At 52.9% G+C, this 16,640-nt stretch overlaps 1 protein-coding gene across 1 annotated transcript; it reads right to left on the bottom strand.

The window, feature by feature from the left end:
- Positions 1-744: 744 nt before the first annotated feature.
- On the bottom strand, positions 745-15,437 carry TBX10 (T-box transcription factor 10). The gene is made up of 8 exons (XM_043970154.1): positions 15,311-15,437; positions 7,822-8,098; positions 7,637-7,738; positions 6,152-6,323; positions 4,652-4,807; positions 2,913-2,980; positions 2,571-2,665; positions 745-1,085 (listed from the first exon to the last, which is right to left on the bottom strand). The coding sequence occupies exons 1-8, from the start codon at positions 15,315-15,317 to the stop codon at positions 745-747; spliced, it is 1,218 nt and encodes a 405-aa protein (XP_043826089.1). The 5' UTR covers positions 15,318-15,437.
- Positions 15,438-16,640: the final 1,203 nt, after the last annotated feature.

Below are 16,640 nucleotides of genomic sequence, written 5' to 3'. Positions count from 1 at the left end.
GTGTGTGGGAGGGGGGAGAGGGGGTAGGAGTGGGGGAAGAGCACAGAGGAGCAGAGCTGAAGATGATGGTAATTCACTTCAACATTAAATTCCAGGGGTCTGAAAGGGAAGAGGAGCCTCTCCCCCAATGCCCATGACTCCCTCCAGTCAGGGAGAAAAGGCACCCAAGCAGTCAATAGATATGACAACAGATTGAGAGTCAGGTGACCTCAGTTTAGAGCCCCTCTTGCCCTCTCCCCCCCCCAGCTTTTGGGGAAGGTGGTTAATGTTTCTGGGCTAGATGGGGACCAAGGTGTGGCTAGGAGGTTGGGAATCAGGGAGCGAAGTTATGAGTGGGTCTAAGTCACTCCTTTTCCCCCAGAAAACTGGGCCTCAAGTTACCTCATCTGTAAAATGGGTCCAGGGGGCTAGAAAGAGCATGACTTGCCCTATATCACAAGATTGGAAGTTTCAAGGGTGGGGTTCAAACCAGGTAGGAGGAAGCTGAATTATGGGGAACATGGGGAGGGTCTGCTGATCTGGAGGCTGAGATCCTGCTGGAAGTCATGGGGCCAGGGCTGTCTGTGCCCCCACACTGGATGCTTACTCTTTTTTTTTTTTTTGTGGGGCAGTGGGGGTTAAGTGACTTGCCCAGGGTCACACAGCTAGTAAGTGTCAAGTGTCTGAGGCCAGATTTGAACTCAGGTACTCCTGAATCCAGGGCTGGTGCTTTATCCACTGTGCCACCTAGCCACCTCTGGATGCTTACTCTTGGTCCTGGCTGCTTGCCAGGAGGCCCAGGACACTTTGAGGAGGCTGGAGATGTAGGGCTCCCTGGCTCCCCATCCCCTTGGCCTCAGGGAGAGGATACGGGGCTGAGCGGGCCCTGGCAGAGGCCCCCAGGTATAGGCTGTGGTAGGAGATGGACCTGTAGCCAGGAGGGGTCAGAAGGGCCTCTGGGGGTAGGTGGGCAGGACTGGCCCGAGGGGGCCCAGAGATCTCTCTGGGCAGCACGGGGCCCATTGGCTGCTGATGGAGCTGGGAGGTGGTCCTGGAGGCAGAGGTGGAGACTTTGGGGCGGAAGCTCCGGCCATGTTTGTCCAGGTCTGAGAAAGGAGTTTCCCGGATGAGCCGTGCACCCAGCTGGACCCGGCCTTTGGCAGACGGGGGTCTGGGGCCTAGCTCTAGCCTACACTGCCCAAGTCTTCCCCCAGACTCCCGAGGAGGGAGTATGTCCAGGGCACCCAGAATCCTCGGGGGGCCCTGATCCTGGAGGGAAGCTCAGACTCCTGGAAGGGGCCTGGGCCCACCTCCTTAGGCAGAGCATCCTATTCCTCTGAGGTCTCCATCTAGTCTGGCCCATAGAGAAGCTGAAGTCATACAAGTTAAGGCCCAAGGTGAGATTCGAACCCAAGTTTTCTGACCCCGCCCCCCCAACACACACCATGGCAGCAATCTGCTAACAAAGCTATCCCCACTGCCACAGTCAGGATTTCAGAGCTGAGGACCTCATAGAGAATCCCTCCACATGACCCCCAGTGACAGGGAGCTTCCTACCTTCCAAGGCTGCCCATTCTACTTTGGGACAGCTCTCACTGGCAGGACCCCAAGTCTGCCTCTGTCACTTTCCCTGACCCTACTCCTCTAGACTCTGCCCTCTGGGGCCCAGGTTGCTGTGGGTCGGTCATGTCCGATTCTTGGTGACCCCACTTGGGGTTTTCTTAGCAAAGATACTGGAGTGGTTTGCTATTTCCTTCTCCAGATCATTTTACAGAATGATGAGGCAGAATGTTGTAGTGGAAGGAATACTTGCTAGCTAAACTTGGAGTCTGAGGTTCTGGGTTCAAATCCCAGCTCTCATTTGCTACCTTTGTCATTTCTCCAATCTGGGCCTGTAAAAAGAGGGCCCTGAACCAGGTGACTCCTGAGACCCCTTTCCATCTATAATTCCATGATCTTTGATTGACTATGTGATCCCGAACATTTGACTTGCCTCAGTTTCCCCATCCACAAAAGAGGAATAATTCTTGCACAACTGACCCTACGAGATGGCAGTGAGAGAAGTGCTTGTGGACCATGCTGTGTGATAGAAATGGGGACAGCGACGAGCAGGTTGTTCTCCTGGGACCAGTCCCTGCCTTGCCGTTCTTCCTAAAACACTCAGAGTGTTCTGGGGACTGGGACAGGCCCAGAAATAAAGGACTGCCTGCCTTCTGCGAGTGAGCCCTGATGAGAGGCACAATCCCCAGGAGTTTCCCCTCCCAAAGCTCTGCTGGTCACGTGAAAATGCCTCTCCTGGGACATGGCACCAAGGCAGGGCTTGGGATCTGCCTCCCCCTCCCCACCCAGGAGCTGCACAAGGGATGGGCTTCGAAGCCAGGCTGTGGGCAGGAGTCAGAGCCGCACTCACAGGCTAAGTGGGGAATGAATCTGTGGCTTTCTCAGCATCACGCCCTACTCACTGAGCTAACCAACCAAAGCCACCCGGAATTCAGCCTGGGAGGAAAGGCCGGAAAGTGGGCTGGCTTTCTGCAGCCCCTCCAAAGTCAGGAGCTGTCCCATGTGACTCCCTTGCCACCCTGGAGCCTTACCTTGCTCCTCCTGGTGGTCCTCATTCAGCAGTGGTGCCCGACTGCTCTGGCTGCTTCGGGCCAGGGGGCTGATCATGGGCCTTGGGGCCCTAGGCCTGGGGCACAGAGAGAGAAGTGTGGGTGTTTGGGAGGGCTGGTGAGGGAGGGGAGGGGGGACAAGGGGTAGCCCATCTATCTGGGCAGGGGTCTGTGTGCTTGGAGGGCTAAAGGGTCCAGAGCAGGGGGTGTAGCTCAGTCAGAATCAGGCCCCAGAGTTGGGCCCCATGCACCACATAATCAATGTCTCATAAGCCACAAAGCCCGTGGGAACGTGAGGTGCATTCTGCATGCCCCATTTATTACCAGCTGTCTGGGTCACACTCTCGGAAGCCTTTGGCAAAGGGGTTGCTGGCAATCTTTAGCTGAGTGATCTGGGGAGAGGAAAGAAGTTGGTTTTGACTTAGGGTAGGAGTGAACCCTTCTGGTCTCAGGACCCTTACGACACTCCCCACTCTCCACCTTCCTCAGCTCTACCCAGCAGATCCAGGAGTGAAGAGGCACTGGGCTGATCACCTCTGATGGGTCCTTGTTACCCATGCCCAGCACCCCCCTGCTCCCATCTGCAGCCATTGAGTATTGCCTTCCATATTCTTCTGAGACTCTGAGTCTGGGGGCTGACCAAGTAGGAAGTCAGGAACCTCACAGCAGGGGGAGTGCTCCAGGGATCTGGGCTCGGTGCTCTGTGACATGTTCATCAGTGCCTGCTCTGGCCCTTCGAGGGGCGCTGGGCGTGTGCCAAAGTTCCATTCTACTTGGATAAAGGCAGAGATGGCACCCGTAGCCAATTCATGGGGTCCCTGAATCAGGAGGGAGAGCTGGCACGCTGGATGACAGGGGCAGGATGTCAGCAGGCTAGAATTCCGGGTTAAGTGCAAGAAGATGAAATTGACTAGTAACAAATGTCAAGTCTTACACAGGTTCAGATAATCAATGCCAAAAGAGCGAGATGGTAGAGACCTGACCAGAAAGCAATTTACCTGAAGATTTGTCAGTTTGGGGAGAATAGAGAGCCCAGAGAGCTTTTAGGCAGCCTTAAGAGGCACAGTGTCCAAGACCAGGGGTGTGAATCCTGCTGTCCTCTGCCCTGGTCCGGCCCCTTCTGAATTATTGTGTGTAGCTCTGGGGGACCCATCTTAGAATGGGCTTCATAAAGAGGGACCATCCAGAGCTGGACAGTCTGGGTAGTGATGGGCTTGGACTTCCTGCCACAAGATTGTTAAGGCACTGGGGCCATTTATCCTGAAGAGAAGACTCAGGGGACATGATCACCACCTTCGGGTGTTTGAAGGACTGAGGTGGGAAAGATGGATTAGCTGAGTCCTCCCTGGGCCCAAGGGGAAGGACCAAGAGCAATAGGGGGAAGTTACAACTGGGCATGTCAGGAAAGACTTCCAGAGGAGCGGTGCTATCCCAAAGGGGAAGGGGCTGCCTTGGGCAGTCTTCAGACATTGCTGAAAGGACCATTTTTCATCTATATGTCTGTAAGATTGCAAATGAATGGCTTCCTGGTCAGGTAAGGTGGACTAGAGGGACCCCACATCCTTCCTTGGGCCCCTCAGATGCTGTGACCCCAAGACCTTTCCTTAAGAGGCTTGGGTTTTGGAAAGACAAAAGGACTTCCCCAAATGCCAAAGGCTCTGTCGCACTTCCCATTCTCTCTGCCTGCTTATAGGGAGAGCATTTAATCCAATCCCCTCACTTTATAGATGAGGAAACAGTCTCAGAGAGGTTATGTGACTCACCCAAAGTCACACAGCCAGTAATGATAGAATAACTCACATTTCTGTGATGCTTTACCATTTCCTTCCCATAACCTTCTGGGAAGGAAGTGAAAAGATTGTTATTCCCATTTTATTAGAAGGAAAAAGAAAGGAAGGAAGGAAGAAAAATCGAGGCTCAAAGAAGCTTGAATTGGAATGTAGGTTTCAGCAAAGACCTTCTGGGGTCACAGGAAGGAAAGATCTCAGGCTCCCTTGACCCCAGACAATTCCCCAGACCCCCAGCGCCCTTGCTCCAAGCCCAAGGATGGCCAACGCTCTTACCCTGTGGTTCTGATAGGCTGTCACAGCTGTGAACTGAGTCTCAGAGAAAATGAAAGACTTGAAGTTCTCCTGGGCGTAGCGCTCACTGTCCTTGCGGGGGTCCACAAACACCACATGAAATCGGGGCTGGTAGCGGTGCATGGAGTTAAGAATGATCTGCATGGGGATAAACCAGGCAGGAGGGAAGGCTGAGATGGGCTGGGGCCTGGTAGGGGTCTCTCTCCTACTCTGATGGAAGGGACTGTGGGGAGGCTGGCTCACCCAGAGGGCAGGGGATGTGAGCTTGGGGAAGGTTGCCCATTGGCACCAGGGAGGGTGGGAACATTAGAAGCCTTGAGGGTGGGAGCCCAGGGTGCAGGCCCTTGAGGGCCGCCAGGCTGTGTGTCCTGCCTTCTAGGATAGAGAATGCCCATCCTGGCGCTCCATCTGGGAGCCCAGAATCTCTAGATATAACAAACAGCAGCACAATCCCAATCCCCCAGGACTGGCTTGATAATACAATACTGGGGTCTCAAATATTTGCAAAGCACTTGTCTTAGTGACACCAATGTAAGATGGGGAGTGAAAGAGAGAGCCTTATTATCTCTCTTTTACAGGGAGAGAGGCAGCCGGCTATAGAGAGAGGACCTTGGAACCAGGGAGGCCAGGTTTCAAATTCCCCCTCTGACAGATCCTGGCTGTGTGACCCTGGACAAGTCACTTTCCTTCTGGGTGTCCCAGCTGGCTCATTAATATTGCACATTATAGACCGATTGTCAGTCTACATTGGTAGAGGAAGATTCCACACTAGGAGTTCCTAAGCCAATGAAATCACAGCCCAGTTAAAAAAAAAAGTGGAGGAAACCTGCCACTCAGAGAGGGAAATGACTTAGAGTTTAGGGCTGGATGGAGCCTTGGAAGTCATCTGGTTCAGCTCCCTCATTATCCAGAGGAAGAAAGGGAGGGCCAGAGCGAGGAAGAGTTTGCCTGACGTCCCCCAGCTAGTGAGGAAGAGAGCTGGGATTTGAACCCGGGTCTCTCCTGCCCAAATCCGCCGGGCTCTTGGGTCCCTTCTGGCCTCCAGCTTCTGCCCCCGGTTCTAGGGCTGTCTCTTAAGCCTTAGCTCCTCTGCGCTGACGGCCTGGATCTTCCCTTCCTCCCCCTTAGCTCCATCCTCTCTCTTCATTCTCTGTCTGTCTCACCTGCTTGACTCAGTTGCCTCTTTGCTGGTCTCCACGGGCTTCCTCTCTGCTCGCTCCCCAGCATTCTAAGGCCCCCTCCTGACCCACTGTTGGGTTCACTCCCCATTCCTCTTGTCTCTCCTGCTTGGTCCCTCTTCCTTGTCCCCTCCTCGTAGTATCACCGGGTGCCCATCCCGGGTGTAAATGGAGCTCGGCCCCAGGGCACCAACCCGAGAGAGGCACGATTCCATTGGTTCTCTTCCTCCTCCTCCACCTCTTCCCCATTGTCTAATCCGGGGCCCATCCCCCGCCCCGCCCCCATCGACGGGTCCATGCTCACGTGGCCGTTGTCATCCAGCAGATTGTTGGTGAGCTTCAGTTTGTCGAAGGACACGATCTGACGCATCCATTGGGCGCCCTTGGCGGGGGAATCTGGGTGGAAGTGCATCCTGCCGGGTGTGGCCGGGTCCGCCTTCCCAGCCGCCAGCCACGTGGAGCTGTGGAACGCGTATCTGCAGGGCAGAGTGGGGAAGGCGAGATGGGAGACCCCAGTCCCTGCCTCCCTCCTGCTCTCTCCGGTACTGGGGGGCAGACTGCCTGAGGAGATGTGGGCCACCCACTGGGGCCCCAGGGAATCCTCCCCCTTCTCCCTGGGGGAGTTGCTGGAATGTCAAGAGCAGCAGAAGACCTGGGTTCAAATCCTGACTCCCCCACTGACTCCTGTGGCCTTGGACAAGTCACCTCCTCTCTTTGAGACTCAGTTTCTTCCTCTGCAAAATGGGGGCATTTTCTTTAGGATTCAGAGTAGATCTAGCTCTGGAAGGGACTTCAGGGGCCATCTAGGCCAAGCCTTTCCTTACTTTACAGATAAAGAAACTGAGGCACAGGGAGATTAAGTGGCTTGCCGGAGTCACACAGGCAGGGAGGCTTTTGTAGTTATAATCCCAGGGCTTGGCACAGAGCTTGGTACGTAGCAAGTGTGTGATAATTGCTTTTATTAATTCACTCATTCATTTATTCAGAGGCCCCAGGCTATGGTGGGAAGAGCAATGGGCTGAGTTAGTGTTGGCTCTGAGGTCGCATCACCTACAAAGTGGGCTCACACCACTCCCTAGCAGACAGGGCTACTATGGAGAAAGCAGAAGTGGGAGCTGTGTCCTGCAGCGTCTTGACTTTGGGCAAGTCTCCTCCCCTTTCTAAGCTTCAGTTTCCACCCTTGGTAAAATAAGGGGTTGATCCTTCAATGAAGGAATTTAGAGGTGGAAGGAATGTGACAAATTACAACTGTTGCAAATGAGGAAACTGAGGCACGGAGTCAGAGGGGACCTGAGAAGTTGCTTCTAATCCAGGCCACACCTGAACAAGAATCCTCTCTCAGGAATCTCTTTGCGGTGTGGTTGGGCATCCAACCTTCCCCTGCCATTCTGCTTTGGGACACGAACGTTGGCAGGAAGTTTTTCCTGACATCAAGTCCCTGATTCTCTTGCAACAGCCCCTCCCCTTCCCCAGGGGCCTAGCCTGATCCTTCTTCCATAGGGTAGCCCTGAAGGCTGCTCTCATGCCCCGCTCCCTGGTCTGCACCCCTGCTTCAGCACCCAGGCTTCTCTTCTCCTGACTAACTGCGTCCACTTCCTCCAACCTGTCCTCATATGGTGTCTGTGCCTTGTCTGAGGGCCCATGGGTAGTACGTAGCAGCGTCAGGTTTCAAACCCATAACTCCAGAGTCCAAATTCAGCACTAGGGCCCCCTTCCAACTGCACATCCCCTCATCCCTCTCTTCTCCCCGCTTGGTCTCCTTTGTCCCACTTCCCTCCTGTCTTCCCACCTGTACCGCTTGTCATCCAGGGGGATGAAGTCCATGAGCAGGGCATAGTCAGCCAGTGTGTCCATGCCCAGTATCTTCACCTGGAAGGTGGGAAACATCCTCCTGCCAGGAAACGGAGGAGCCATCATCAAGAGTCCCTGTGACACGGTCAGGCCGGCCCTGGCCCTGCCCCTGCCCCACTGTACCTTCCTGCCTTGGTGACGATCATCTCGGTGCCCAGCTGGTTGAATTCCTCCCATAGGCTCTTCATCTCCAGCTGAACAGTCACATTGGACACGTGGGGATTCTTCCAGCCCGGCTGGGGATGGGCCTCCCCTGGGTCCAGCCTACATGGCTCTGTGGCAGCTGGGGCCCTGCTATAACCCAGGGAGGGCCCCAGCTTGGCTGCCCACTCCGGGCTGGAGGGAGGCAGTGGGTAGCCCTCAGAAGAAGTCAGCAGGCTGAGGCTGGCAGAGATGAAGGCTGGGGGAAGCAGGACGAGAGAGAGAAAACATCACATCCACCCTCAATGTGCAAGCAGCACCTGGTCAGGAACGGGGCCTGGCAGGGCTGGGTTGAGCAGTGTGCCTCAGCAAGCACTGGGCAGAAGCAAATTCAGTTGGAGGTGGGACAAGGACACCTCCTGGCTAGACCTCAGGCCTCAGGACCCCAGGACTATTGGGGAAAGTAGATGGCATATCCTTGTGGCACTAAGCCTGGAGTGAGGAAGACCTGGATTCAAATCCTGCCTCAGACACTTGCTAGCCGGGTAAGTCCCTCAACCACTCTGTTCCTCAATTTCCTCACCTGTAAAATGAGGAGTTGAACACAGTGGCCCTGAGATCCCTTACAGCTCTAAGTCTGTGGTTCTGTGACCTTGGAACCATGAGTCTATTGCCCAGAAGGCTGGGAATGGGACAGCAGAGTAGGGCTAGGCCAAGGGGGAAGAGGTCTCATGGGGGCTTTGCTCTAGAACTCATTTTTCTTGCCAAGTGCTCAGGCTGAGCCCAGCTGCTCCTCCCTAATGAAGGAACACAAGTACCTGCCAAATTTCAGCCCCTGGTTGGTATCAAAGCCTCGATCACCCTACCCTGGTCATGACCTTCTGTCCAAGAGGCCAGGAGAGCAGGAGGCACCAGCGCAAGTGTGAATCCTGCCTCCACCCTTTCTAGTTGTCTGACGATTTCGTTCTGTTTCTGGGACCGAGTTTCCTTCTCTGTCATTTGAAGTGAAGAGGAACTAGGCCATCTCTAAGGTCCTAAATGCTGTGTGTGTGTGTGTGTGTGTGTGTGTGTGTGTGTGTGTATGTGTGTGTAGGGACAGAGACAAAGGAGAGGAGAGAGACAAAGAGATCTAACAGACATTGGGAGATAAAACAGAACAAAGCAAGGGAGAGAGAAAGCATTTTCTTTGAGATAATTAGCGAGCTTCCTTCCTCACACTTCTCTCTGGATCCATCGTGTGAATTCCTCATTTGTGATCTCATTTGCTCCTCACACCTTTGGGAGGCAGGTTGATAATGGTTAACATTTCAATGAAACATTACAAAAATACACAGGCAAAAGGGGACACAGATGAGCGGGTAATGTGGTGTTAAACTTAATATATAACTTAGAGCCCCAGGCTTCTTGGCAGTGAAGGACTTTACAGCCTCAGCCTTGGAGCCAAGTGTTGGAGGTATAAAGACAAACAAGGAAGCCATTGCTGTTCCCAAGGAGCCTTTGTGTTTACCTTTGTCTTACCCTACGCGGCCTTCCTTATATCATGTGCCCTGTCCTAAAGAGTTGTTGTGAGGTGTGGAAAAATATTTATTATTTATCATTTATTAGTATTGTTCGAACCTAGCTTTATGTGGCTTGTTCAATCATTGGGGTTTTCTTGGCAGAGATACTAGAGTGGTTTGCCATTTCCTTCTGCAGCTCATTTTACAGATGAGGAAACTGAGGCAAACTGGGTAAAGTGACTTGCCCAGGGTCTCACAGCTAAAAAATGTCTGAGGTCAAATTTGAACTCGGGTCTTCTTGATTCCTGGTCCAGTGCTCTATCTACTGTGCATCAACTGGCCAACCTAAAAGTTTACAATAGAGGTCAGGCTGGCTCAGTGGAGGAATCAGGTCGACTGTAGGTACCACCAGAGGATCTTAGTTTTCCCTGGCCAATTGTGGAGGCGTGAGTTGCCCCAATTATGCATGTGCCCTGGCCACATGTGTCATATACAATCTTCCCCAGCCAAACTGTTTCCTATATACGTGCCTTTCTGTGAATGTTCCCTATTCATATGCATCTCTTGTGCATCTCTTCCCCTACCAGTAGTGTGATAACCTGTGGAAGAGTATACTCCTGAGTGTACAGGTGATTTTCTTGCTGTGCTAAGCATTCATCTTGCTATGCCATTTTATGAAATATCTATACACTTATCTACAAATACTATAAATTTATATCGTTATCCTCTTTCATTAATGTCTTTTGCTTTGAATCCATATGTCCTTTGGTTGCTTGCTAAAAGAAACACACCAGTGGGGGCTTGTGAGCTATGTATGGGGGTTTTTTTGTTTGTTTTTTGGGTTCTTTTTGCAGGGTTATGGGGGTTAAGTGACTTGCCCAGGGTCATACAGCTTGTGTCAAGTTCCTGAGGTCGGATTTGAACTCAGGTCCTCCTGAATCCAGGGCTGGTGCTTTATCCACTATGCCACCTAGCTGCCCTCAGCTATGTATGGTTTTGAGTAAATGTTGACTGATATCCACAAAATGCCTTGAACCTGGGGTGGCGTCTGAGTGGAAGGGAGGTGTTAGAGGAGTCCCAGGGAAGACATTATTATTACTGAAAGAAAGAAGGTGGCCATGGAGAGGGAAGAGAGCCAGGGAGTCTAGGCTGGGGGATCCCTGGCAGCACCAGCCCGGGGAAGAACAGTACTGAAGGGTTGGGTAGGGCTAGGTCCCGAGGTCAGAGAGCTGGATGAGAGAACGAGCTCCCTCCACATCCCGGGAGACATCAGAGAGGACCCCACGAGACTTTATAATTTTCCCACTTGTTATTTCTACCCCCCCACCCCCAACCCTGGTCTTCTTCCAGAACGGGAATGGCCGGAGGGGCAGGGATGGGGGAGGGGCAGGGGACCAGCATGCCATTCTGCAGGGGGCCCAGAGGAAGGGACCACAGAATGTCACAGCTGGAAGGAGCCGCCTGAGCCCCATCATCTCAAAAAACAGAAAGCCCAGGGAAGGGAAGGGACTCATCTGAGGCCCCTCAGGAAGGCAGGAGCACAGCTGGCCAGACGTCCAGCCGTCCAACTCCAGATGCACTAACACCCTTTTCTGTGTTTTCTGAGCGCTTGCCTTGGACCACAGCCCCTTCTCGCCCTTTCTAGTCTGCTCAGAGCTCCCAGAATTCCCCTCGGCTGCCTGGAAATGCCGTGTTAAGGAAAAGTGTATGTGGCCGTCCGTCTGTCTGGAAGCAGAGGGATTAGATTTGCGGTATCTCCCACCGCCCAGGACAGATCCAAGAGCCACCCAGAGAAGTCGGAAGTCCATAAAGGACGGCTCCGCCTAAGGAAACTTCCTAACAATCAGAGGAGACCCAAAGGGAGGTGATGAGCTGACCATTATGGGAGGTCTCCAAGTGTATGCCGGCTAGCATATCATAGGGGAGTCCCAAGCCGAGTTTCCACTTCTGAGACAGGCCCCCGGGGGATTCTCCGAAGAAAAGCATGCACGAGCTTGGACGTGCAGACTTGGGAGCATCTTTCTCGGTCGGTGCTGGGGACTATTGTTAGCTTCCTCCAGGTTCCCCTCCAGAAATAACAGAAGTTGCCATTTAAGGGATCTTCCAATAAGTGAGCCGTTACCAAGACAATAATCCCTCACATCCCTTTACTTATCCGTGGCCCCAGCCTCTGAGGAAACAGGGGCACATACCCTCATCCCCTTTTAAAAATTAATTAATCAATCAATTAACTTATAACATTCAATTTTTGAAATTTTTGAGTTCCAAATTCTTCCCTCCCCTCCCCATTGAGAAGGCAAGTGATATGTTTTATAGATGAGAAAACTGAGCCCCAGAGAACGGGGGCTAAGAGGTAGTGAGGCACAGTGGGAGCTGACAGATGCCCTGGGTTCAAATCCTGCTTCTGGTGCTTACTGTTTCAATCATCTTAATCACTTCACACCACTGTTTCAATCATCTTAATCACTTCACACCTGTGGGCGTCAGTTTCCCCCTCTGTAAAAATGATAGTGGGGTTTGACTAGATGACCTCTAAGGTCCCTTTCTTGATTACTCTGAGTATTGGTGCCTGCCCCTGCCCCATACCAATGACCAATGATTTATTTTGAATAAATGTGTGTGTGTGTGTGTGTGTGTGTGTGTGTGTGAGAGATCTCCTCCATTGGAACGGAAGCTCTTGGAGGACAAGGACTGCTCACCTTTTGTCTTTGTATCTCCAGCACCTAGCATAGGGCCTGGAGCATAGTAGGTGCTTATCAACCTGGCACACAGTAGGTGCTTCATGCCAAGTTCACCCTGGAAGTGAGCGGCCAAGCCCAGGTCTCCTGGTTCCACATCCAGGTTTCTCTTCCCTGGAGGGTGCATCTCCCTCTCTGTGCTTGGACAGTGAGGAGATCTTAGCAAGGCTCTGCATTAGCATCTCATAGCTGTTCTTGTGGAAATGGTAGAGAAATGCTGATTTGGGGATGATAAGATTGGGTTCAGAACTGATGGATGTTTGGACTTCAAGGAGGCACAGTGAGGCACCTGTGTCCACCTGACGGGTGGGGGTGGTTGGCACCAGGGGCAGAAAACCAGCCAGGTCCTGCATTGGATACTTTCCAGCAGTGAGATGGCAAACATGGCCACTCCCCTCTCACATCCTGGGTTATGGACCCCAAGCATGGAGGTACCAAAGTTCGGGGCAACTTGTTCTGGGCTTTGCACACCACCTCTGCCCCAGCCCTTTCCCCAGTGAATGGCAGCAGAAAGCAGACCTTGGACATCCAGAATGAGCTCTTCTCTGGGCCTGGGTTCTCAGATAAGACCTATCTATCCACCCACCATCCCTCCACTCCACTGGGGACCTTGAGACTCAAGTTAATTCTAGTGGAACAGGGAGGTTCTGTGGAGCTATTTTACAATTCAGAATTTTCTTTGAGCCTGAGTGCCCCTGGTCCCCCATTAGTTAATTGGTGAAGGCAGTGGGTCTTTTTCCAAGCTATCTCAGATCAGTTTGACTTCAGACTTGCCTTGTCCTGAGGAGTGCTGACCCAGCAGCAGGGGCAGGGCATCCTTGGCAGCTAACACTGGGTGGGGCACTCATGGGAAGCCAGGTCTGGGTTATTGAGGGTCTCTGAGCAGGCTAGACTTTTGCTTTAGAGGTGACCAATGGGTGTGACGGGACCTGGGCTCTGCCTGGTTGCAAAGAGGATTGTTCCTCAGGCTCTAGATTCTCACTCACTAGATTTTTTGGGTAGACGAGTAGCACAGGGGACAGAGTGCTGGACTTGGCATTGGAAAGGTCTGAGTTTGAATCTTGTCTCAGACACTTAAGAGGGGTGTGACTCTGGGTAAGGCATTTGATCCCCATCTGTCTCAGTTTCCTCAACTGTAAAAAGGGGACTATAATAGTGCCTACTCCCCAGAGTTGTAAGGATCAAATGAGGTAATATTTATAAAGTGCATGTGCTAAGCACACTTTGTGCCTGACACATACTAGGTGTTTAAGGTGCTTAATAAATGCTTGTTTTGGGGCAGCTAGGTGGCGAAGTGGATAGAGCACCGGCCCTGGATTCAGGAGTACCTGAATTCAAATCCGGCCTCAGACACTTAACACTTACTAGCTGTGTGACCCTGGGCAAGTCACTTAACCCCAATTGCCTCACCAAAAAAAAAAAAATTAAAAAAAAAATTAAAAAAAAAATGATTGTTTCTTTCTTCTCTCACTCTCTTCCTCCCTCCATTCCTTCCTTTCCTTCTTCCTTCACTCACTTCCTTGCTTCCTTCCTCCCTCCCTCCCTTTCTTTCTTCCTTTCTCATTCCACACTCTCTCAGAAGCCTGGGAATTGGAAATATTCGATTATAGCATTGAGAGTGCTCCTAGGGATGGTCTCACCCTCATTTTATAGTGGAAGAGCCTGAGGTCCAGAGGGGAAAAGGGACTTGCTTATGGTCACATCCTGACTCAGTGCAGTCTCTTCCACAATGCCACGTGGCTCTGGGTCCCAGTGAGAGAGCCACTACCCACCCTGTGCCCAAACCGCATCAATCCCTTTAGAAAAAAAGCAAAGGCCTTTGGAGCTGGAGGTGACAGCAAGCAGTCAAGGGTTGCCGGAATGTGTGTAGAGACACAAATGCCAACGCTTCCGAGTTGTGTGACTTCCCATGTAGGAGCCCAAGTTTCCCCATCTGTCAAATGAGAGGCAGGACTTGATGCCCAAGGTTCAGCCAGCTCCGGGTGTAAAGACACAGACTAGTGTCCTTCACCTCCATGCAGAAATCATGGTGCCTCAGAGTTGAAAGGCTCCTTAGAGGCATCCAGTCTCTGCTCAGAGCCGGTAGTAGCAGAGGATAGAGCTTTGGGCCTGGAGTCAGGAAGACTGGCTCAAGTCTAGCCTCAGACACTTACTGATTGTTGTGACTCTGGGCAAACCGTGGAACTGATGCCTGCCCCAGTTTCCTCATCTGCAAAGTGGGGGTGATAATAGCACCTACCTCGCAGAGTGATTGTGAGGACCGAATGAGAGGATATTTGTCATTGCACTTAGCATAGCGCCCATTACACAGGAGATGCTGTGTGATCAATGATCATTTCTTAAGGGCCTACTATGTGCTGCGCACTATGCACGGTGAAAGTGCCAGGGGTACAGAAAGGCAAAAGACAGTTCCTGCCCTCCCAGAGCTCACAATTGAGTGGGGGAGACAAGTAGCAAACAAGCCTATTCCTTTCCCTTTCTCAGCCAACCAACCAGTCCCAGAAGAAGAAGAATCCCCCCTCAGGCATCCCCGCCCAGGCTCCCTCAGCCTCAAGCCGCTCTGCTGTCTTGGTTTTGGAGCCAAGCAAAACCAAGCCAACCTCTCTATGGGAACAGTCGGTTTTCAGTGTTTCTCCAGGCTCCATGGCCTAACCCTCCTCTTAGCATCCCGGGCTTTCTTCCAAGCACGTCTCAGGGGCCCCTTCTTCCAGGAGGCCTTCTCTGATCACCCACGTTCATCTCCTACAGTAGCTGCACCCTTCTGGGAGTGGGAAACTCAGTACCTCACAAAGCAACCTGCTCCGGTTTTTTTGGACAACTCTGAGTCTTTAGAAATTCTTCCTTATTGTGAACAAGCCTTTGCCTTCCTGTAACGGCCCCCTTTTCTGCCTTCTAGGATCACTCAGAACCAAGCTAATCCCTGTGAGAGCCCTTGAGATATTTAAACAGATATCTCGTTCTCCCCCTCCTCAGTCTGCCCTTATCCTGGCTGACCTCACAGGTCCAAAGCAAAGGCGGATTGCAACCCTGAGCTCCTGAACCACTCAGGACTCCTACTCTCTTTAGCTGGAGAAACTGAATCGGGAGCCTGCTATGGAGGGGGGGGGGGCGGCTGCTTTCCCGTCTGACTCTGGATGCTCTGTTCAGTCCTGTCCTGTCCTTCAGAGCCCTTCGGGCTGGCCAGCTCTGGCTCCCATGCACCCACATCTCTGAGCCTCCACCCACAAGACTTACCTGCCATCACTGGAGGGTCTCTGCCGGGGTCTCCTCTCACACTCTGGTCTGTGTCCTTTATCCTGGCTCTCTCTTGTCTCTGCACGTCCGGCGCAGGTCTCTCCGTGTCTCTTTGTGTCTGTCTTTGCCGGTCTCTGGAGTGCCTTCTCTAGGTCTGTCTCTCTCCGAGGGTCTCCCTCTATTGTCCCGACTCTTTGTTGGAGATAGAACTCCTCTCCACAGGTGGGTGACTGGGTCCCTTTCAGGCTACAGGGGGCAGCTGCACTGCCTTGCCCAGATTTTGCCCTAACTGCCAGACTCCTGGAGGGCAGTGAGCAGGAGCTGTCTCTTGGAAGGCTCTGGACCAGGCGGGGCTGAGGAGCAAGTGGTCCAGAAGGGGGGCAGTGGAGAGGATTATGGCAGCCTTTCATCCCCATCTCCTCCCACCTCCTGGGTCCCACTAGGCCAGCCCCCTTGTCTTCTTTGGCAGCTGACCCGCTCACAAGCAATTTCCAGATGATGCTCTGGAGATAACGAAGACGGGGACTCTGCCCTAAGGGCCCTCGGGGTCCCTGCTCGGGGAAGCCGACCTGTGTTTGCAGGAGCAGCCCAGCCCAGGCCAGTCACGTTGCCTCAGAGCCCAGTCTGACCCAGTCCTGGTGCCCATGAGCTCAGCCCAGCCTGGTCCTGGTGCCCTAGAGCCCAGTCTGACCCAGCCCTGGTGCCCTGGAGCCCAGTTTGACCCAGTCCTGGTGCCCATGAGCTCAGCCCAGCATAGTCAAGATTCTTTGGAAGCAAGGGCAGTGATGGTGATGGCACTGAGGGTGAGGAGGGACTTCAGTGGGGGCAAGGGAAGAGATCACTGTGGACTGAAGGAAGCTGAAAGCAGTGGGAGAATCTGAGGCCCCTCTATACTAGACGGAAGCACGATTCGGAGCAGCCCCAGTGACTGGGCCGATTGGAAGATGACCTTCTCGTGTTCCAACAGCAACAACACTAATAAGGGCTTGAAGGTCACCATGATAGCCCCACGAGGTTGTACCAAGTCCCATCCTCTCCCCTTCTGCCCACTCCCACAGTCCTGATCCTGGTGCCCCAGGCCCCAGCACCTCTCACCTGGCTCACAACAACTTCCCAGCAGCTTCCCAGCCTCCAGCCTCTCCCCTCCAATCCCTCCTCCCCGCAGCTGTTCTCAGGGCTGAGCAGTCACTCCCCTGCTCCCCAGGGTTCAACGGCTCTCTTCTCGTCCGGAAATCAAATACATGCTTCTGAGCTTGGCATCTGAGGCCCTTCTCCATAAGAATGTAAGCTCCTCGGGAGCAGGGATTATGCAACGGCTTTGCTCTGACCC

The sequence above is a fragment of the Dromiciops gliroides genome, chromosome 6 (genome assembly GCF_019393635.1).
Source record: "Dromiciops gliroides isolate mDroGli1 chromosome 6, mDroGli1.pri, whole genome shotgun sequence".
Classification (NCBI taxonomy): Eukaryota; Metazoa; Chordata; class Mammalia; order Microbiotheria; family Microbiotheriidae; genus Dromiciops; species Dromiciops gliroides.
Note: the sequence above shows the minus strand (reverse complement) of the source record. Positions and strands in the feature narration are given on the sequence as shown.